This window comes from Coregonus lavaretus (genome assembly GCF_964263955.1).
Source record: "Coregonus lavaretus genome assembly, chromosome: 32".
NCBI lineage: Eukaryota > Metazoa > Chordata > Actinopteri > Salmoniformes > Salmonidae > Coregonus > Coregonus lavaretus.
In genome coordinates, this window is record NC_140019.1 from 2,630,538 (window position 1) to 2,653,895 (window position 23,358).

A 23,358-nucleotide genomic window follows, 5' to 3' on the forward strand; every position below is an offset into this window, starting at 1 on the left:
AAATATGAACACAATAATTTAAAAGATTTTACTGAGTTACAGTTCATATGAGGAAATCAGTCAATTTAAATAAATTCATTAGGCACTAATCTATGGATTTCACATGACTGGGAATACAGATATGCATCTGTTGGTTACAGGTACCTTAATCATGTGAAAGAAATTGGGCCTCACAATGGGCCACAGGATTTCGTCACGGTAATTTTGTGCATTCAAATTGCCATCGATAAAATGCAATTGTGTTCATTGTCCATAGCTTATGCCTGCCCACACCATAACCCCACCATGGGGCACTCTGTCCAATACGTTGACATCAGCCAACTGCTTACCCACACAACGCCATGCACCTGGTCTGCGGTGAGGAGGCCGGTTGGATGTACTGCCAAATTCTCTATGGAAGAGAAATTAACATTACATTCTCTGGAAACAGCTCTGGTGGACATTCCTGCTGTCAGCTGTTGCGTTTATATTTTTGTTCATTATAAATGATGAGGTAACTTCAGAGCCCAATCCTGGAGGGGCAAGTTATACCACAGTAGGGGCAAGTTGTACAGCTAGGGAGAGGTTGGATTCTCTTTCCTTTTGTTGGAGCCTCCCAGTTGCCTCATTGATCCTCAAAGAGGTTAGTGATTTGGAATACTTGGTGTTTCCTTGCCAAGCAGTGTGCTGCCTTTTTATATATCCAGACAAAGGTGTTTGGGTGTATATGGTGGGCATATTGGATTCCTAACATAATTAAAGTAAACAGAAATAGTATTGAGTACAGTCATAAGTACAGTACACAAATCAGAAAAAAATCTAATTTAAAACGTGTACATATACAGTTGATTAAACCACCATTTAGTGGTAATGTGGCAGTCATATTGCCCACGAACAAAATTTGCCCACGAAGGACCGCCGCGCCACCTTCCTGTTCAAGTGAGGACAGCACAACACGGTGAGTCCAAAAATGTATTGTATGCTGCTGCATAAATGATGTAATATGCCAGGGAGATATGTATACTGTAGCTAAGAAAGTAATACTAAGTGTATGTTGTGTAGTAAGCTGTTAGTAGCCCATGTGCCTCACCCTAATAATTTGGTCTATTTACCCCCCTTAATTTCGCCTACTGTTCTGACTTGGTGGTGCACATGTAGCCTTTAACCTGTTTTAGAGAAATGTAATCATCAAATATTGTAAGAGCTTTCATTGTCTGCTTATATGCCCGCTTTATTTATCCTACAGTTCTGACTTGGTGTACAGGGAGAACTGTAAGAACGGCCCATGTTCTGAATTCTGTCGCTGTACATTTCAAAAGTGCTAAACAAAGAGTCATATTGACTAGGTCCGTCCTGGCTCGCTCATTAATGTCTTAATCGAAATTACGGATTGCCTCTTATCCGCTTGTCCTCCCCTTATGCCATAGTTTGTACATCTCAATTGTCATTAGAAACCACATTTGTTTAAGCAAGTCAGCCATATCAGTCATGCTTTTTTTTAAGGAAGTAAATGAGGCTGAATGAACTGTTTCGCTGCCAGACAAGTCTCCGCTGATAGCCAGGTGTAGCAGTGGTAAAATGTTGGGACTGCTGTTGGGCCAACTTTATGTAGGCCCTAACAGTTTGTGGGCACCGTTTGTCACCATTCTAGTGCAATTAATGTATTGTTTAGTGTTGTGTTGTGTAGTGGCTTTGCTGGCATGCATCCCACTTCTGTTGTTTTGTTTGCCCAACCAAGATTTACATGCTCAAATCGCCACTGGTTGTGCTTTGTTATACCTAGGGTAGGGGCATCTCAAAAACTAAAACCCTGTTTGAGGATTGGCCACTAGCCTAGCACGCTGGAATCCAACCAGATGAGGTTTGAGGAAGTGAAAAGGAAATTGAGCTGTCCATTGCAGAGGCTTAGCCGTAGACCAATGAGCACGACTTCCGTGCTCCATAACCCCGTACGTACAGCGCAATCTATGTTCAGGGGACGTGAAACAAACATTTCGGGAGGGGATTTCCACGCAAAGCACTTCCTTTATTTGTTTTGCTTTCGATCTGGACACTGAAATAGGCTAATAGTTTTCATTTTGGTATACAAAATCACAAACTACACGGGGATAACTTTGCGACTGGCAAGAGTTGAATAGAACACTTTATCGCAGGTAACGTTTCCGCATGTTCTTTTTGCTGAAGAGTTATGTATCCATAGACTCATGAAGCGACATTGTAAACCCTAATCGAAAGTAATAGAATGTTGATCCGATCATGGGCAACCGTCAATCTGACATGGAATGAAGTTTATTTTCACTTTTGGGTTGACATTTCAGCCAGCTTTCTGGTTAACTTGAACTTGCACAGCTGTCAGTTTTGGCCACAGCGTGACTAGGCGAGACGGATGAAATGTATATTTGTTGCCAACTGTGGCGTATAACTCACCAGAATGTCGATAAAAACAATTGAAGTAACCATTTACAGGTAGTTCTCTTTTACATTGTGTATGTTATTATCAGGCTCAGAAAGAAATTGGAAGTATAATGGAATTGGAACAAGCTTGGTCCTGGTAAATTACACTACTACTAGGCTACAACTGCAGGGTTAACTAAATGAGTTCGTTATTTTATTGGCTTAATTTTTTTTACAGAATATGTATGAAAAACCCAATATGCATATATTCAAGTAACATTCTCATATCCTGTTACAGTTTATTGGTTTAGGAGTTTGTTACATTTTGTTGGAGTGGACCTTGATCACTAACCTGATTCCTCTACATGCAGCAATAACTAGGGATCATGGTCATCACAAGCCTAATGTGCACCTTTAACCTATTTTCAAATTTCATTAACACCTTATTACACATCAACAGAGTACAGTTTGACATGTTATATAACACCTCTGAACCTATTCTTGTGTGTTGTTGTGGCCCCTCTGTAATAGATGTGGTCTGGCACTGGGTTCTGCTGTGTAGTAAGCAAATGAGATCAGATGTTGCTGATAAGCTCAGAGAGTTGTCAACCCCCAAATGGGCCTATTGGTCTCAGATGTTTTCTGATCTGTTGCTGTCTTCAGGAAGTGAAGGGAAGGGTTCATTCATTCAATTCACAGTTTATCTCCTCCTCCTTGCTCTGTGTCTGCAGGCCACCATGCCCGTGGAGAGGATGCGAATGCGGCCATGGTTGGAGGAACAGATAAACTCTTGCCTAATTCCTGGGCTGAAATGGGTTAATAGAGTAAGTGAAATGTATCTTTATTGAGACACTGAGTTTGCCTCAGTATGGAAGTTCACCACATTCTAAGTTTATACTGTACCTGGTTTTCAAGCTTTGCTGAAGCAACAATTGTTACCAAACCCACCAACATAACCCCTCCATCATATAGGAACACAAACAGGCATGTAAACAGCATGTTACTATATTCTTTGTCAACTTTTTTGAGTAGCACTTTATAATAACTCCATGTAATAAAGCATTTATAATGAATTAGTAAATAGTTTATTCATCATTTATTTATCATTACTCCATGCATAAGATGTTTAATATACTTTAGGTCCTTATAAACCATTGACTAATCATTAGTTATTTCCATCTAAAGTGTGGGCTATTTCTACTTTATAAATACTTTATAAATGTGGACATGTCAATAGTAGGTATTCCAGTAGTACCTGATCTTCCTTAAGGTCTCAAAATAGCCTAGAACCTATCAATGGTAAAATAATAAGCACACAACACAGGATGTTAAAATAAATATATCAAACATTTTATTAACAAAAACTGTTGTGAAGCAACTGTTGCAAGGACTTAAGGAAGAGTTGTAATGTAAATGTTTTGCTAATGTTGTCAACCTCGCAAACGCGAACTAATTATAAAACAGGGAGCTCTAGCCTACATACAACAGCTAGCCAGAACGGACAGTTTTTCTTCAGTGGATTTTTATTCCTTCATTACTACTGATATGTGATTGAGGTAGAAATTATTTGCAGGTAGAAATGTTGCATATACAGTGCATTCGGAAAGTATACAGACCCTCCACTTTTTCAACATTTTGTTATGTTACAGCCTTATTCTAAAATTGATTAAATAAATAAAAATCCTCATCAATCTACACACAATACCCCATAATGACAAACCCTATGAAACTCGAAATTGAGCTCAGGTGCATCCTGTTTCCATTGATCATCCTTGATGTTTCTACAACTTGATTGGAGTCCACCTGTGGTAAATTAAATTGATTGGACATGATTTGGAAAGGCACACACCTATCTATATAAGGTCCCACAGTTGTCAGAGCAAAAATCAAGCCATGAGGTCGAAGGAATTGTTCGTAGAGCTCCGAGAAAGGATTGTGTCAAGGCACAGATCTGGGGAAGGGTACCAAAAAATGTCTGCAGCATTGAAGGTCCCAAAGAACACAGTGGCCTCCATCACTCTTATATGGAAGAAGTTTGGAACCACCAAGACTCTTCATAGAGCTGGCCGCCCGGCCAAACTGTGCAATCGGGGGAGAAGGGCCTTGGTCAGGGAGGTGACCAAGAACCCAATGGTCACTCTGACAGAGCTCCAGAGTTCCTCTTTGGAGATGGGAGAACCTTCCAGAAGAACAACCATCTCTGCAGCACTCCACCAACCAGATGGAAGCCACTCTTCAGTAAAAGGCACATGACAACCTGCTTGGAGTTTGCCAAAAGGCACCTAAAGGACTGTCAGACCATGAGAAACAAGATTCTCTGGTCTGATGAAACCAAGATTGAACTCTTTGGCCTGACAGAGCTTGAGAGGATCTGCAGAGAAGAATGGGAGAAACTCCCTAAATACAGGTGTGCCAAGCTTGTAGCGTCATACCCAAGAAGACTCAAGGCTGATATTTAAGTTATATATTTAAATTTTTTGCAAACATTTCTAAAAACCTGTTTATGCTTTGTCATTATGGGGTATTGTGTGTTGATTGATGAGGGAAAAAAACAATTTTATCAATTTTATAATAAGGCTGTAATGTAACAAAATGTGGAAAAAGTGAAGGGGTCTGAATTCTTTCTGAATGCACTGTATAACCTTGAAATGCTTCCAGTGCTTCAGTCTTTTAAAAACAGACTATTTTCACATATTACTTTATTTGGCAGCACCTTTACCGGGCCTTTAAAGGAAGTAACTCTTTAAACATAATGGGATAGTTCAGCGAAATAATTTATTCAGATATTTGTTTCCTTACCTTGTAAGCAGTCTATGGACTCATCTTAATCTCTTGTGGAATGCGTAGGATAACAAGCAGCAGTAATTCAAGTGTTTGGGTTTTGGTCACTGATTTATTTGGACGTGGGGCGATTAATCACGCAGCTGACCAAATTACGCAAGATGTGTGTAATGTGTTAGCCAAGTCATAAATGTCTGAATCGTTGTTGTAATGAACCTGCAGGAGAAGAGGATCTTCCAGATTCCATGGATGCATGCTGCAAGACATGGCTGGGATTTGGAAAAAGATGCTCCTTTATTCAAGAACTGGGCCATCCATACAGGTACAGTTATGAAAATAAAATGATAAGAAATGGCCAACAATACACGGTATGTTACATTACCAATGCCACTGTTATGTGTTAGGATCAGTGTTATGACTCAAGTTTATGCAGCAGGATGGCCTTCCCCTAATAAGTATTTTTTTCTATTCAGGAAAATACCAACTAGGGATCGACAAACCAGACCCGAAAACATGGAAGGCCAATTTCCGCTGTGCAATGAACTCTCTGCCTGATATTGAGGAGGTGAAAGACAAGAGCATCAAGAAGGGAACCAACGCTTTCAGAGTATACAAGATGCTGTCTGCGTCAGAGCGCCAGACCAAGAAAGGCAAGTGGTTATCTCTCTAGCTCTGAAAGAACAATGATTGAATTAGAAATGGCAGAGACCGAATTACAGATCAGCTTCCAGAGAGGATAACACTTATGGCTTTACGATGTAGCCACTAGCCAGTTTTTCATTCAAGTTAATTTCATATATAATATGGGCTGTAAGCACGGTTTCATATGTTATTAACACTTGATAACGTAGTGAATTGATGCACATTTGTTAATGTTGTCGATATTATCCTATCACTGGGCTCCCGAGTGGCGCAGTGGTCTAAGGCACTGCATCTCAGTGCTTGAGGCGTCACTACAGACCCCCTGGTTCGATTCCAGGCTGTATCACAACCGGCCGTGATTGGGAGTCCCATAGGGCGGCGCATAATTGGCCCAGCGTCCTCCGGGTTTGGCCAGTTTAGGCCGTCATTGTAAATAAGAATTTGTTCTTAACGGACTTGCCTAGTTAAATAAAGGTACAATTTTATTTTTATTTTTTTATATTAGCAATCAACAGTTTGATTAGCTAGTTGTTCTTCTCGCTGAGGCGGTTCCATATGCTTGAAATTGACACACTGAAATATATTAATTTGTGTGCACCTTTTAAAAGTGGAATGTTATGTTGATGTGTTTTCTAGGAAAGAAAATGAGTGAACAAGAGGGAAAGAACAAGGTAATAACTATTGTGTGTTGACACAGAAGACCTCAGTGCATAACTTTTGCACATTCAAACCATTCTTTTAAATTGATAATTTTACTTAGCAAATGTAAAATCGTATTCGCAAGCATGACAGACCTCCAGTGAGGATGGAAAGAGATGCCCACACCTCTCTGCCTCTGTCACCCCAGCAGCAAGTGGAGCCCACATCCTCATCCATGGAGAGCATGAATGGGTTTGTTGAAGACCATGAAGGGCCGGTGGTGAAGGTGGTGGTGAAGGAGGAAGTGAAAGAGGAGTACATTACAGACTGCACAGGTAAGAGCTTTGGCATCAGTGTTTGTGTCCACCTGTAATCAATTGAATTGATGTTGTGCGGTAGACGATTAAGAGAGCACAACAGGAGTAGTGACAAGGAATGTTATTATGAACTTGTATAATAGTTACTCATTTACTAATGTCTTATGCTTATAACTGTGAGTAAATTGCTTAGGCTTTCCACAGGAGGACAAATTTATAACCAGGGATTATCTTGCGCTTCCTCAGAATATCTTCATCTGGGCAGCCGCAGCCCTGGTGACGACCAGCTGATCATCGATGACCTACCATATGTGTGTCAGACCATCGAGGTGACCACGGAGAATGAGGAGCAGTCGGTCAGCTCCAGCCAAACGTACCCACTCCAGATCTCCCCTGTGTCCTCGTATGGAGGTCAGTCCACACCCCCTAAATCCTCCCACTCCATACCCAACCCATGCCTTAACACAACAGACAGGGTTGCTTGGAACTCACATCAGTACCCATCATAGGTGTTAATAATGGTAGAATTCCTGTAGTTCAGAGCAGCGATGAACAAGATTTTAAAGAGATGTGAATGATTAGAATGTCACTACAATCACATTGTAATTCTAACGTACGCCAGGTGAATAAATTGATTGGTGCCACTATATTTTCGAACACCATGGTATGCCTGCGACTTGCAAGGCACACTATCACCTCCATTTGAAATGCCAAGTAAAATTGAAACCTTTGAACCTTTATTCAGTCTAGATAGTATAGTACTGTGGTGTATTGTTTAATGTCTATGAGGGTTTATGGCTTCCCTGTTGCTCAAGGCCAGGCCAGGCCAGTGCTCGTTATCATAAGCTCAAGGCCAGGCCAGTGCTCGTTATCATAAACATGGATACATCACCACTGTCATTCAACCTGCTCATGATATTACTGTAGAATAAGTTAATATGTTGCTTGGGAGTAGCATTAACACAGAAAGTTTAACTCAGAATATGAGCTTGGATTTATGCATATATATACAGTTTTTTTCTGTATGTGTATGCTTAAATTGATACTGTATATGGTTCAGTTGATATTGATCCGCCTGATGTGTAAAGTTACATATAGTATGATATAACTACTCTATTACTGCATGTTTAGTATTTGGTGAAGCATACAATATGATCTCTACAATGATTATGTATAGAAGTTCGCTAGAGTTCATCACTGATGGTAGCAGATAAGCCTATTGTCATTTAACATTTTAAAACTCTGACATTCTTTCCTATGCCCATCCTTCTCCAACCTGTTAGTCTGGAAATCCCTGAGTTATGGGTTTTCATGGTTGTTCTTTCTGTTCTGCTTTACAGAGAGTGACACAGACAGTGTGCACAGTGAAGAGGACTGTAAGGAGGTAAGGACAAAAAAATTGCCTCCTAACCATTATTGTTAGCCTAATAATCATTCAAGACAGCTAGATTATTTTGTAAGATTGGAAAGGTAGTAAAAAGCATGAGCTGACACACAGTAGACACAGAAGCCTTTGATTTTGAGCCTGTGTGCCTTTATGGAGTGCTTGCATCACAAAGTGATAGCTTTGTTTTATGGTGCCATTGTAGCTGGTCTGTTCTCTAAGCCAAGGGAAGGGCACTTAGCTAGCAGAATTAGCTTATTCCAATAGGGCTGAGTGGCATGACTGGGCCTGCCTGGGTACACAGACACATACTGTACAGACAGCTGAATCATTAACCCTGCCCTATCAAAAGATAAACAAACCTTCACTTTTGAGTTCATTACATTAGCCAGTTCTACTGCTTTACAGTAGTAAGAGTATTGTAACTGTAGCATGGTGGTACTGTCCCTTTTACTTCTACCACTAGCCCAGCCCATATTGTCAGTTCCTGTTCTTGAGCGCTCTGACGTAAAGAAAGACAAAAAACAGAAGGCAGCTCTCTGGTGAATACCGGATTCACTTTTGTCCCTGGCTAATGATTAAACCAAATGTAGTGAATTGTCCTCAAAACAAGCCCAATCACAAATCAAGGCACAAACAGTTACAGAATTCAACAGAATGTCATTCTTTATTTCTCAACTGTTGTTGCGTTTTGAATTGTAGTGTTCTCTTGTTTGAATACATAATTACTTGTAGAATATCTTGCATACATTGAGCTGGAAGAGGAAATGTGATGCTGCACACACACACGTGTGTGTGTGTCCATGGGTGAAGAGGGGGGAGATGAGGTTCCTTAGTATAGATGAATCATGCAGAGCTCAACAGCAGGAAGAGCAGTTTACAAGCATGTTAGAAAGTATTAAGACCAAGTTCTACAGTGCTTATAAACATGACAATATTTACATGTGCTTGTCAATGTGTTCAGGTTACAGTAATAGATTTTAATTGGTAAATATGCCACGTGTTTTGCAAAACTTGCTATAGGTAGATTTCCATCCAATTGGTGACCGATTTTCATGCGAATATTCTAAAATCCACAAAAGAAAATGTGCACACAAAATGTAAATTTTCTCTTAAGTTTTCATGTACTGAATGAAAATCTAAAGTTCAATGTGTTTCATTCGCATTTTCAACTTTACCGATAGTTTTGTCACAAAAAGTGTTGTGTTAAATAGCAAATGTACCTACTCTGGCCTTGGCACATGAGCTCTAACCAACAGCTCACAGATACAGTGCGGATAGGCTAGTCGACATGATGAGATTATTATGGATACGAGCGAGAATATTTGTATTTGTCAAACGGCAGTCAAGCATCGATCAACATGTCACCAGAATAAGACCCTCGATATTTATTGGAAAGGCACATCAAATTCATAGCGTGCAATTTCAACACGCTGTGAAGTTCATCATAACATCATTAGCCTCCCGAGTGGCGCAGTGGTCTAAGGCACTGCATCGCAGTGCTAGCTGTACCACTAGAGATCCTGGTTTGAATCCAGGCTCTGTCGTAGCCAGCCGCGACCGGGAGACCCATGGGGCGGCGCACAATTGGCCCAGCGTCGTCCAGGTTAGGGGAGGGAATGGCCGGCAGAGATGTAGCTCAGTTGGTAGAGCATGGCGTTTACAACGCCACGGTTGTGGGTTCGATTCCCACGGGGGGCCAGTATGATATTTTTTTATTTTTTATTATGCACTCACTAACTGTAAGTCGCTCTGGATAAGAGCGTCTGCTAAATGACTAAAACATTTTAAAAAATAACTTAGGTCTACTTCATCATAACTAAGGTCTACTTCATCTGTAGTCTAATAAACTGCATGGTTTCCTGAGTCGTAGTGGGAGGACCACACACCATATCATTGCGTGACTCCAAGTTTGCTTCAATATGATGGTTATTATGTCAGTATTTGCGCATAAAGGTGTTTCCACCGCCATTTCTCGCATAATACATTTTACCGACACAATAAGATCCCACCATGTCGAATGAACAGATTATCTCTCAGCATTTATAAAATTGTATCCAAACTTCCTGTTTCCATCACAGCTGTTGTGATTTTTTTTTTATATGGTATGACTTTACTCGCATGAAAACTGTGGATGGAAACGTGGTTAGTGTCAATGAAATTCCCTCTTCTAATGCTGTCAATGGTTTATGAAGATTCCACAAACAGACTACTATACATGTTAAGAAATATGCTAGTAGCCAAATCTATATTCAGATATATCCTGAAATAAGTGTTTGAATGGTTATGGCTGAATTAAACCGACCTTCACTGTGACTTGCAGCATCTTCATGGTGGGCTGTGGGGATCAAGTTTAGCTTCCTCTGTGCTGAGAGTGCCCTCGTGCTCACTACCCAGCATGGCCACCTTTGTCACTTCTGGAAAGGTAACCACCTTCAAAGTGACCAGCACCAGGGACCCCATGCCCCTCATCAGCTACAGCAACAGCCCCTGGAAAAGGGACATTCCAGCAGCCCAGCACCCTCCCTCAGAGCAGGCTTCCTCCAGCCAGGCCTCTGCTGCAGAGACCCGAGCCAGCGTTATCATGAAGACCTCAGACATCTCTAAGTCCTCTGTCAAGACCTGCTGAAGCCCTGGCAGTGCAGTGACTCAAGATATGGGCCAGTCAGTGGCAGGCTTGGGGTGGAAAAGCATTGATCACTGCTGGCCTTCTTGTTCGACCAGAGTGCCTACTCATAGGAATGACTGGGACATACAGTACAGTATAGGTGTACGGGGCTCTGTGAGCTGTAGAATATGGATTGATGCCCAAACTGAACCTCCCAAGATCTCAGGGAGGGAATGAATCTACAAACTGTGAAAATATTTGTTGGGCATCTCTCCCACTCTTCGTCCACTGTTAATGGTGGTAGACTGAGTTAATCCTGAGTGGCGCAGTGGTCTAAGGCACTGCATCGCAGTGCTAACTGTGCCACTAGAGATCCTGGTTCGAATCCAGGCTCTGTCGCAGCCGGCCGCGACCGGGAGACTCATGGGCGGCGCACAATTGGCCCAGCGTCGTCCAGGGTAGGGGAGGGAATGGCCGGCAGGGATGTAGCTCAGTTGATAGAGCATGGCGTTTGCAACGCCAGGGTTGTGGGTTCGATTCCCACGGGGGGCCAGTATAAAAAAAAAAGATATGTAAGTCGCTCTGGATAAGAGCGTCTGCTAAATGACTAAAATGTAAATGTAAATGTTAATAATGTACATACTAATTTGTCTGCGTAATGGCAAACCGCTTCTGCACCTTATGGAAAGTACTGATGGGATGTGCCTGGCAACTCTGGGTGTGTATGTGTGTACACTGGCAGCAAAGCTGAAGCCATAGTAGAGGCCTTGCTTATCTATGGCTCACTTTGCAACCTTGTCTTTGGCCTTCAAGGAGATGCCATCCATTGGATAAAAGGATGAAGTGAATAAATGCACTTGGTAATTTATCTAGATGCCTTTTAAGCGCATATATATATATATATATATATATATATATATATATATATATATATATATATATATATATATAATTTTTATTTAAAGGTACATTTTAATCTAAGGTGGACAATTACACAATTTGTATATTTTTCCCCCAAAATGAAAGATTTCTGGTTATTTGTTAGATTACATTTTTTTTTATTGTTAATTACATGACACGAGGAAAAAATGTATATTTTCTATCAACATGTCTGCATTTGTGACATCTACTGTATGTGAAACGGTATATGCTTGTAGTTTACAATGTGTGTGTATATATGTAATTGTGTGTTTAAATTAGTTGCTAAATACATTTACACACGTTTGAGTGTGTCACTGCACATTCAGGGGCAACTCTTAATCCTGTGGATAAACATGCAAATCTTAATAAAAATATTGTTTTGTAATCCTGTGGTACTACAGTGTTGTAATATTTCCAATATTACACCATAGACTGTTTTTCAAGTTTCAATACAGTGACACAGATTAACAGAGGTCAGCAATGTCCTATAATTTATGACCACGTGTGTGAAACATTTACGCAGTTGTTTTGTTCAGCTGTTGCACAAGCTAGTGGCTGTAGTAATAACTCAAATGTAATTGAAAGTACTGTAATTCAAAAGTGTGATGTTTGAACTCACAATAAAGCAATTCAAGTAAAATCAAAGTTTATTTCAAAGTTTATTGATCGCAGATTTAAAGATGTTATCGCAGGTGCAGCGAAATGCTTGTGTTTGTAGCTCCAACAGTGCAGTAATACCTAGCAATACAAAACAATCCAAACATAATCCCAAAAGTTAAAAGAAAGAAATTAAGAAATATCAGAATGAGCAATGTCAATTCGTAATATTGAGCTGCACTCCCCTTTGCCCTCAAAAGCCTCAATTCGGTGGGGCATGGACTCTACAAGGTGTCAAAAGCGTTCAACAGAGATGCTGGCCCATGTTGAGTTGGCTGGATGTCCTTTGGGTGGTGGACCATTCTTGATACACATGGGAAACTGTTGAGCGAGAAAACCCCAACAGTGTTGCAGACACACTCAAACCGATGCGCCTGGCACCTACTACCATACCCCATTAAAAGGCACTTAAATATTTTGTCTTGCCCATTCACTCTGAATGGCACACATAAAAATAATTATTTAACCTGTCTCCTCCCCTTCATATACACTGATTTGAATTGGATTTAACAGCTGACATCAATAAGGGATCAAAAGCTTTCACTTGGATTCACTTGGTCAGTTAATGTCATGGAAAGAGCAGATGTTTCTATTGTTTTGTACACTCAGTGTACATATAAATTGGGTTAAACAGTATGTAAACATTAAGTGACCAATGTTCAATGACTCTTTACCTGGTGGTAGACTGCTAGTGACAGTGTCTGAGGTTCAGGGCAGGGTACTGGGCAGGAATGTAGAAGTTATGTGAACAATGTAAAAACAACATAAAGCTCAGATTTTCCTTCTCTTTAGGTCAGTGCCAAGTTCAAGAATAATGTTTGCCATGCATTAGCTGCAGACAGAGCCTTTTAGATCATAGCTAGTTAGCTATCTAAATAAAGAAGCATTATCCACCTTTCGGACTTTGTCGAGCTGTAAAAGCAACGCTAGCTAGGTTATTTAACGTTAATATATGTGCATGCTAGCTGCTTTTTTTGCATTTGGCAGTGAGTTTACAGTAGCCAGTTTAGATATGTTTTACATTGAACACCAGGACCTTGCTTGATTTACAATGCATCATGAAAGCTATCTTTATTCAGTTGGACTATGTGAGCCTGGATATTGGGAAATACCTAGTCAATTGCACAACTGAATACATTCCTCTGAAATGTGTCTTCCGCATTTAACCCAACCCCTCTAAATCAGAGAGGTGCGGGGATTTGCCTGCCTTAATCGACATCCACGTCATCGGGAACAGTTGTTGTTGGGGATTAACTGCCTAGCTAAATGGCAGATTTTTTCACCTTGCCAGCTCAGGGATTCAAACCAGCGACCTTTCAGTTACTGGACCAACGCTCTTAACTGCTAGGCTACCTGCCCCCCTAATGATTACTATGATACTGTATGATAAGCCTTTGTCTGTAGAAATGATTGTCTTGAAGATGAACACATGGTGGCAGTAGAGCACTTCACAAAACTAAAAAAACTAAATTTCTTCATTCATAAATAAGTTGTTGAAAGTATTATTAGAGAAAGGTCTATTTTTTCATGACGCAGATATCAACAGAGTTCAATATACTTATATGTGCATCATTCTTGAAATTAAATGTACTTTACTTGATCAGCCTGTATAATAATCAAAAGACAAAAGTGTATTACCCCCTTATAATATTTTAATGATTATCCCCTTTCCTTTTAGCCTCATCCTGATCTCGCGAGCTTACATTCTGTTTCGCTACACAACATCAGGATGGTTCGTACAAGGCTTCTTTGCCTTTGTAATCTTGTAGAATGTTGAAAGGACACTTCTGACTGATTGTTCGACAGTGACCCCTGTCGGACAATTTACCCTGGGGTGTAATCGTTAGTACAATCAGTTGCCCCAAAAAACTAAAACGAGAGTTTCTATTGGACAAATTCAGATAGGTCCCTCCTCGTTTCTTCCGTTTGCTTCCGGACCCATGGGACGTCCCTACCACTTCAAATTTAAACTACGGGGGGGACGTCCCAAGGATCCCAGATAGCGCGAACCAAAGATAGAGGGCGCTCGATAACAAAGCCCCCTGCCGTCGCCTACAAAGAAATACGCATTTTCCAACCAGAGGCATTTTGATATATATTAATGATTAAATATAGAGATAAAGGTCTGTTTCAGGTAGCAAGCGTAATAGCTAGCTGCTGGCTAATTGCTGATGAGTGTGTTAGCAAGCAAGCTTGCTAACGTTAGCTGCGGACAGAGCCTTTTATATCATAGCTAGCTAGTTAGCTAGCTAAATAAAGAAGCCTTATCCACCTTTCGGACTTTGTCGAGTGTAAAAGCAACGCTAGCTAAGTTATTTAATGTTAATACGTTTGCATGCTAGCTTTTTTTTTTTTTTGCATTTGGTAGCGAGTTTACTAACCCAGCTAGCTAGAATGCTAGCAGGAACAGTAGCCAGTTGACTAGATAGGTTTGAGATTTCGTTTTACATGGAACAACGGGACCTTGTTGATTTACAATGCAAATATGATGGCACGAGCAACAGAACAGACTAGTTAGGTCCATAGAATGACGTCAAAGCCCAGACTTTCAAATGGACCTAACTTTAGAAGGCTAACAGCAAGGGAATGTTTTTTTTTTTCATGTCTAAGCCTGGTCCAATATCCCACGTCAATATCTGGGTGCCTTCTCTCCCTATGGGTCCATGCTTATGAATGAAGATCGAACTGCGAGGAACACAAAGCCTGTCCTCTTGTCGGTGTTGAGGAGATGTCATTGACAGCAGCATGCTTTTTGCTGGCAGGAGCAGCACCGATGCCCCCATGTCTAGCGCTATTTCCATCGGTTCATCTTTTCGTTTCTTGCCCGCCATCTGCATGGGAGTCGCCGCAGCAGTACTTTTTCAGTTTGGATATGGGGGCCTCACCGTAACGTCATTTTTTCTGAACATTTTTATTTATATATCCTTCGCCTTGCTGTGTTTCTTGTTGGGAAGCTTTGGTCTCCTCGTGAAGAAGGGTCCTCCTAAAATCAGCAGATTTGAAACTTCAAAGAGACAGTCTGCATACCTGTTGGACTTGTTTAACAAATTAATGGTAAGTATCCTGAATAGGTTTTAATTCATGTTCATGTCATAAACCAATTGTCCTCCATATCGTCCTTGTTATGAACACTGAGTACTGAGTTTTTGGTCAGAGATATTTATGATGAAGGCAGTAGACAGCTAGGCATTCATTGTGCTCTTCAGTCCTGCATGATGACACATGATACTGTTGTGTTGTAGGCTATAGCTTCAACAGTCAGCCAGACCTTTGAAGCATAGGCAGTGTTTTGTCTTGATTTGGTCTCTCCTGCAGAATACGGTGGGCATTAGCCTAGGCTATATGTTTTGAAACCTTGTTGCTCAATACTGCCTCTGTCTTTTCCCTGTCTAAGTCTGGGTTGGACATCTCATCACTGCCCATTCAGTTAACTATTTAGTTATCTAGGAATTTCTGTTTGAAATTGTTCGATTGTATCCTTCGACTGGGACTCCATTCTTTGTACTTAAGATCGATTTAGAAATAGTTTTGTGTTATGTTTGCAGATACGATTCACTGTGCCCCTTTTGGAGTCTGCACAGACGAGAAGAGTGGTGGTATCACACAATGTGGACAAGGCCCTTAAAGAAGGTGAGTGATTGGTGGTTAAAAAAACAAAATATAATCTGCTGAACCATCAGCATGAACTGTGTGGATTCAGCAGATGCAGTCCCAGAATACCTCAGGAACAGCTTGTGAAGACAGCAGCTGACTTTCACTTCCTGGTGGAAGAAATATGGGCTTCTTTCTCAATTAATCTTTCTTTGATTTCTTGCATCTTCTCTCCTCGCCTCTTTCTCACAAAGGATTGGTGAAGAAACCCTGAAGGGAGAGACCTTGAAATGGCTCAAAGTCTAATTAACAGAGACATGCAGTGCCCTTTCCCTCCTTCCAGCCTGTGACAGAGAATGTGATGTTGTGAAACACATCAAAATACACTGCTCAAAAAAATTAAGAGAACACTAAAATAACACATCCTAGATCTGAATGAATGAAATAATCTTATTAAATACTTTTATCTTTACATAGTTGAATGTGCTGATGACAAAATCACACAAAAATGATCAATGGAAATCAAATTTATCAACCCATGGAGGTCTGGATTTGGAGTCACCCTCAAAATTTAAGTGGAAAACCACACTACAGGCTGATCCAACTTTTATGTAATGTCCTTAAAACAAGTCAAAATGAGGCTTAGTAGTGTGTGTGGCCTCCACGTGCCTGTATGACCTCCCTACAACGCCTGGGCATGCTGCTGATGAGGTGGCGGATGGTCTCCTGAGGGATCTCCTCCCAGACCTGGACTAAAGCATCCGCCAACTCCTGGACAGTCTGTGGTGCAACGTGGCATTGGTGGATGGAGCGAGACATGATGTCCCAGATGTGCTCAATTGGATTCAGGTCTGGGGAACGGGCGGGCCAGTCCATAGCATCAATGCCTTCCTCTTGCAGGAACTGCTGACACACTCCAGCCACATGAGGTCTAGCATTGTCTTGCATTAGGAGGAACCCAGGGCCAACCGCACCAGCATATGGTCTCACAAGGGGTCTAAGGATCTCATCTCGGTACCTAATGGCAGTCAGGCTACCTCTGGCGAGCACATGGAGGGCTGTGCGGCCCCCAAAGAAATGCCACCCCACACCATGACTGACCCACCGCCAAACCGGTCATGCTGGAGGATGTTGCAGGCAGCAGAACGTTCTCCACGGCGTCTCCAGACTCTGTCACGTCTGTCACATGTGCTCAGTGTGAACCTGCTTTCATCTGTGAAGAGCACAGGGCGCCAGTGGCGAATTTGCCAAACTTGGTGTTCTCTGGCAAATGCCAAACGTCCTGCACGGTGTTGGGCTGTAAGCACAACCCCCACCTGTGGACGTCGGGCCCTCATACCACCCTCATGGAGTCTGTTTCTGACCGTTTGAGCAGACACATGCACATTTGTGGCCTGCTGGAGGTCCTTTTGCAGGGCTCTGGCAGTGCTCCTCCTTGCACAAAAGCGGAGGTAGCAGTCCTGCTGCTGGATTGTTGCCCTCCTACGGCCTCCTCCACGTCTCCTGATGTACTGGCCTGTCTCCTGGTAGCGCCACCATGCTCTGGACACTACGCTGACAGACACAGCAAACCTTCTTGCCACAGCTCGCATTGATGTGCCATCCTGGATGAGCTGCACTACCTGAGCCACTAGAGTGAAAGCACCGCCAGCATTCAAAAGTGACCAAAACATCAGCCAGGAGGCATAGGAACTGAGTGGTCTGTGGTCACCACCTGCAAAACCAGTCCTTCATTGGGGGTGTCTTGCTAATTGCCTATAATGTCCACCTGTTGTCTATTCCATTTGCACAATTGCATGTGACATTTATTGTCAATCAGTGTTGCTTCCTAAGTGGACAGTTTGATTTCACAGAAGTGTGATTGACTTGGAGTTACATTGTGTTGTTTAAGTGTTCCCTTTATTTTTTTGAGCAGTGTATATGAACCATGCTCATTTGAGCCACAGATTGGGAGAGGAGACCGATAGGGGCGAGAGAAAACAATTGTGTGATTCAATCTTCTGTCACAACAACATCTTGCGCGGTCATGGCAGTGGATGATGGAGGTGGGGAATGCTGATGGAATGAATGATACGCAGAAAGAAAGAGAAAGCCTTGGTGATTCATGCTGTTTCTATACATGAGTTTTCTTTATCTCCTGACCATAGATGATATTGTAATTCACTACACCTACACTGGTCTGTAGATTGCCAATCCTTCATTGTTTACAGAGTATCGGCTATATTGTGTTTCTACTGCAGTACTCTGGTGAAGCAGGTTTATATTTCTGACAGATGTAGCCTGTGTGTGTGTTGGTTTGGGTGTAATTCCATTACACCACAGACCTCTAGCTGCTTCTCTCATAGTCCTCATGTGTTGTTGCTCAACATCAGGTACTGTGTAATCTCGGAAACCCAGAACTAAAATGTCACGTAATTGCGTCAGATGCTACGGTAACAGTGAAGTTTCGTGCGCCTGTTCATGAGAGATTAGGTACTGTCACTATACAGCTGTGGAAAAAATTAAGAGACCACTGCACATTTTTCTTAAATCCGCATCTCTACATGTGTGACTTCCATTCCAGTGTCTATTGAATTCCAACACAGGCACACCTCATTCTACTGAATTAGGTGATCACATGAACCAAATCTTATTTAACGAGGAAAAGTATAAAAACCACTGCTGTGGTCATCACTATCCGCTTGCATTAGGACCAGCTGGATGGCAAAAACGGTGCTAATAGTACCGTTAAAAGTAATATTAATCAAAAAATCACTATTGACCATGCCAAAAGAGTTGAAAAGGAAAGTTTTGAGTGAGGAAAAGAAGGGTCCAATTATGGCTTTACTGGCAGAGTGATACAGTGAGCGTCAGGTTACTTCCATCCTTAAAATTTCAAAGACGGCAGTTCATAAGAGCAAGGTCAAGCAGCAGACATTGGGGACAACAAAGCTACAGACCGGCAGAGGGCGAAAATGACTCTCTACTGACTGGGATGACCACCAACTCATTCGAATGTCACTCAACAACCGTAGGATGACATCGAGTGACCTACAAAAATAATGGCAAATGGCAGCTGGGATGAAGTGCACGGTGAGGACGGTTCGAAACAGGCTCTTAGGGGCAGGGCTGAAGTCGTGCAAAGCTAGAAAAAAGCCCTTCATCAATGAGAAGCAAAGAATAGCCAGGCTGATGTTTGCAAAAGACCATAAGGATTGGACCGTAGAGGACTGGAGTAAGGTCATCTTCTCTGATGAGTCCAATTTCCAGCTTTGCCCAACACCTGGTCGTCTAATGGTTAGACTGAGACCTGGAGAGGCCTACAAGCCACGGTGTCTCGCACCCACTGTGAAATTTGGTGGAGGATCAGTGATTATCTGGGGGTGCTTCAGCATGAATCAAGCCACGTACAAGGTTGTCCTGGAAGAAAACTTGCTTCCTTTTGCTCTGACATTGTTCCCCAACTCTGAGGATTGGTTTTTCCAGCAGGACAATGCGCCATAACACACAGCCAGGTCAATCAAGGTGTGGATGGAGGACCACCAGATCAAGACCCTGTCATGGCCAGCCCAATCTCCAGACCTGAACCCCATTGAAAACTTCTGGAATGTGATCAAGAGGAAGATGGATGGTCACAAGCCATCAAACAAAGCCGAGCTGCTTGAAATTTTGCGCGAGGAGTGGCATAAAGTCACCCAACATCAATGTGAAAGACTGGTGGAGAGCATACCAAGACGCATGAAAGCTATGATTGAAAATCAGGGTTATTCCATGAAATATTGATTTCTGAACTCTTTCTAAGTTAAAACATTACTATTGTGTTGTTTAAAAATGAACATGAACTTATTTTCTTTTCATTATTCGAGGTCTGACAACACTGCATCTTTTATGTTATTTTGACCAGTTGTCATTTTCTGCAAATAAATTCTCTAAATGACAATATTTTTATTTGGAATTTGGGAGAAATGTTGTCAGTAGTTTATAGAATAAAACAACATTTTTATTTTTACCCAAACACATACCTATAAATAGTAAAACCAGAGAAACGGATAATTTTGCAGTGGTCTCTTAATTTTTTCCACAGCTGTATGTTGCAGTTCCCTGTCAATACTAGCCTAACATGTATTTGTCTGACAATGTTGTCTTTTAAATGGTGCAAGAGTTCACTAAAGCACAACCTCTCTCCTTCCAGTTCTGAAGGTGTACATTGCCTTCAGAAAGTATTCACAACCCTTGACTTTTTCCAAATGTAGTTGTTTTACGGCCTGAATTTAAAATTGATTACATTTAGATTGTGTCACTGGCCTACACACACTACCCCATAATGTCAAAGTATAATTATGTATTTTTTAAAATTTGTACAAACTAAAAATGAAATGTCTAAATGTCGATAAGTATTCAACCCCTTTTCATATGGCAAGCCTAAATAAGTTCAGGAGTGAAAATGTCACATAATAAGTTGCATCGATTCACTGTGTGCAATATTAGTGTTTGACATGATCTTTGAATAGCTACCCCATCTCTTTACCCCACATATACAATTACCTGTAAGTTCCACAGATTCAACCACAAAGACCAGAGAGGTTTTCCAATGCTTCTCAAAAAAGGGCACCCATTGGTAGATGGGTAAAAATAAATACTGCAAAAAATGTGGCTAAGCAATTACATTTTGGTACTGAATACAACGTTTTTTGTTTGTGGCAAATACAACACATTTCTGAGTACCACTCCATATTTTCAAGCATAGTGATGGCTGCGTCAACAGTTATGCTTGTAATCGTTAAGGACTGGGGAGTCTTTCAGGATAAAAAAAGAAACGGAATGGAGCTAAGCACAGGCAAAATCCTATAGGAAAACCTGGTTGAGTCTGCTTTCCACCAGACACTGGGAGTTTAATTCACCTTTCAGCAGGACAATAACCTAAAATACAAGGCCAAATCTACAATCTTACCAAGAAGACAGTGAATGTTTCTGAGTGGCCAAGTTACAGTTTTGACTTAATTCTATTTGAAAATATATGGCAAGACCTGAAAATGGTTGTCTAGCAATGATCAACAACCAATTTGACAGAGCTTGAAGAATTTAGAAGAGCATTGGATAACCTCTCTGGTCTTTGTGGTTGAATCTGTGGAACTTACAGGTAATTGTATATGTGGGGTAAAGAGATGGGGTAGCTATTCAAATGTTGCACAATCCAGGTATGGAAAGCTCTTAGAGACTTACTAAGAAAGACTCACAGCTGTAATCGCTGCCAAAGGTGCTTCAACAAAGTATTGACTCAGGGGTGTGAGTACTTATGTAAATTAGATATTTCTGTATTTCATTTTCAATTAATAAGCACATTTTGTCATGGGGTATTGTGTGTGTGTAGATGGGTGAGGAGAAATTCATTTTAATCAATTTTGAATTCAGGGGAACACTTGGGGAGTTTGTGACCCTACCTTCCCACCTCATTCGGCCTGTGTTGGAGAAGATTACTGAATCTGGTGAAGCAGTGTGATGGAGGTTCTCACATGATTGAAGGGAAATAAAGGCCCAGTGTTGAGGGAATTGAGGTGGGAGAGGGAGGCTGTGTTCCAAATGGCATCCTATTCCCTACATGTACAGTACCAGTCAAAAGTTTGGACTCCCCTACTCATTCCAGGGTTTTTCTTTATTTTTACAATTTTCTACATTGTAGAATAATAGTGAAGACATCAAAACGATGAAATAACACATATGGAATCATGTAGTAACCAAAAAAGTGTTAAACAAATCAAAATATATTTTAGATTCTTCAGACTAGCCACCCTTTGCCTTGATGACAGCTTTGCACACTCTTGGCATTCTCTCAACAAGCTTTGCCTGGAATGCTTTTCCAACAGTCTTGGAGTTCCCACATGCTGAGCACTTGTTGGCTGCTTTTCCTTCACTCTGCGGTCCAACTCATCACAAAACATCTCAATTGGGTTGAGGTCGGGTGATTTGTGTAGGCCAGGTCATCTGGGTCATTGTCCTGTTGAAAAACAAATGATTGTCCCACTAAGCGCAAACCAGATGGCATATCGCTGCAGAATGCTGTGATAGCCATGCTGGTTAAGTATGCTTTGAATTCGAAATAAATCACTGACAGTGTCACCAGAAAAGCACACCCACACATCACACCTCCTCCTCCATGCTTCACAGTGGGAACCACACATTCGGAGATCATCCGTTCACCTACTCTGCGTCTCATAAAGACACGGCGGATGGAACCAAAAATCTCAAATTTGGACTCCAGACCAAAGGACAAATTTCCACCAGTCTAATGTCCATTACTCATGATTCTTGGCCCAAGCAGGTCTCTTCTTATTATTGGTGTCCTTTGGTAGTGGTTTTTGCAGCAATTCAACCATGAAGTCCTGATTCACACAGTCCCCTCTGAACAGTTGATGTTGATGTCTGTTACTTGAACTCTGTGAAGCATTTATTTGGGCTGCAATTTCTGAGGTGCATTTAACTCTAATGAACTTATCGTCTGCAGCAGAGGTAACTCTGGGTCTTTCATTCCTGTGGCGGTCCTCATGAGCGCCAGTTTCATCAGAGCGGTAGATGGTTTTTGCGACTGCAATTTTCCGGATTGACTGACCTTCATGTCTTAAAGTAATGATTGACTGTCGTTTCTTTTTGCTTATTTGAGCTGTTCTTGCCATAATATGGACTTGGTCTTTTACCAAATAGGACTATCTTCTGTATACCTTGTCACAACACAACTGATTGGCTCAAACACATTTAGAAGGAAAGAAATTCCACAAATTCACTTTTAACAAGGCACACCTGTTAATTGAAATGCATTCCAGGTGACTACATCATGAAGCTGGTTGAGAGAATGCCAAGAGTGTGCAAAGCTGTCAAGGCAAAGGGTGGCTATTTTAAGAATCTCAAATACATTTTGATTTGTTTAACAGTTTTATGGTTACTACATGATTCCATATGTGTTATTTCATAGTTTTGATGTCTTCACTATTATTCTACAATTTAAACATAAAAAAATAAATAAAGAATAACCCTTGAATGAGTAGGTATGTCCAATCTTTTGACTGGTAGTGTATATATACTTATTTAGTATTCATGGAAGAAGTTTGGAACTACCAAGACTTCCTAGAGCTGGCCGCCCGGCCAAACTGAGCAATCGTGGGAGAAGGGCCTTGGTCAGGGAGGTGACCAAGAACCCGATGGTCACTCTGAAAGAACTCCAGAGTTCCTCTATGGAGATGGGACAACCTTCCAGAAGGACAACCATCTCTGCAGCACTCCACCAATCAGGCCTTTATGGTAGAGTGGCCAGACGAAAGCCACTCATCAGTAAATGGCACATGACAGCCCGCTTGGAGTTTGCCAAAAAGCATCTAAAGGTCTTTGGTTCGGAGTGCTCCATGTGAGCAATGAGCATGTGTCTGGTTTCTCTGTCCTTATAATGTTGAGGGAGTGCGCGTGCCTGAGCGTGC

The 23,358-nt window shown here is 41.5% G+C and overlaps 2 protein-coding genes across 3 annotated transcripts in view; both read left to right on the forward strand.

The window, feature by feature from the left end:
- The first annotated feature begins 1,952 nt into the window (after positions 1 to 1,952).
- On the forward strand, positions 1,953 to 11,301 carry LOC311107852 (interferon regulatory factor 2-like). 2 transcript variants are annotated; one of them, XM_084150417.1, is made up of 9 exons: positions 1,953 to 2,132; positions 3,105 to 3,197; positions 5,377 to 5,476; positions 5,628 to 5,804; positions 6,433 to 6,467; positions 6,644 to 6,770; positions 6,999 to 7,163; positions 8,093 to 8,136; positions 10,460 to 11,301. In XM_084150417.1, exons 2-9 carry the CDS (start codon positions 3,111 to 3,113, stop codon positions 10,763 to 10,765), a joined length of 1,041 nt encoding a protein of 346 aa, XP_084006543.1. In that variant the 5' UTR covers positions 1,953 to 2,132; positions 3,105 to 3,110; the 3' UTR covers positions 10,766 to 11,301. The 2 variants fall into 2 exon arrangements, with proteins under 2 accessions (XP_084006543.1, XP_084006544.1); XM_084150418.1 differs by having other exon boundaries at positions 6,647 to 6,770.
- Positions 11,302 to 14,319: 3,018 nt separating this feature from the next.
- The window catches only part of LOC311107626 (sorting nexin-25-like), an 84,022-nt gene continuing 74,983 nt past the window's right edge, over positions 14,320 to 23,358 (forward strand). Inside the window, exons 1-2 of the mRNA XM_084150147.1 lie at positions 14,320 to 15,376; positions 15,868 to 15,952. Coding sequence (XP_084006273.1) covers positions 15,068 to 15,376; positions 15,868 to 15,952 — 394 coding nt within the window. The 5' untranslated portion in view covers positions 14,320 to 15,067. The remainder of the gene's footprint in view (positions 15,377 to 15,867; positions 15,953 to 23,358) is intronic.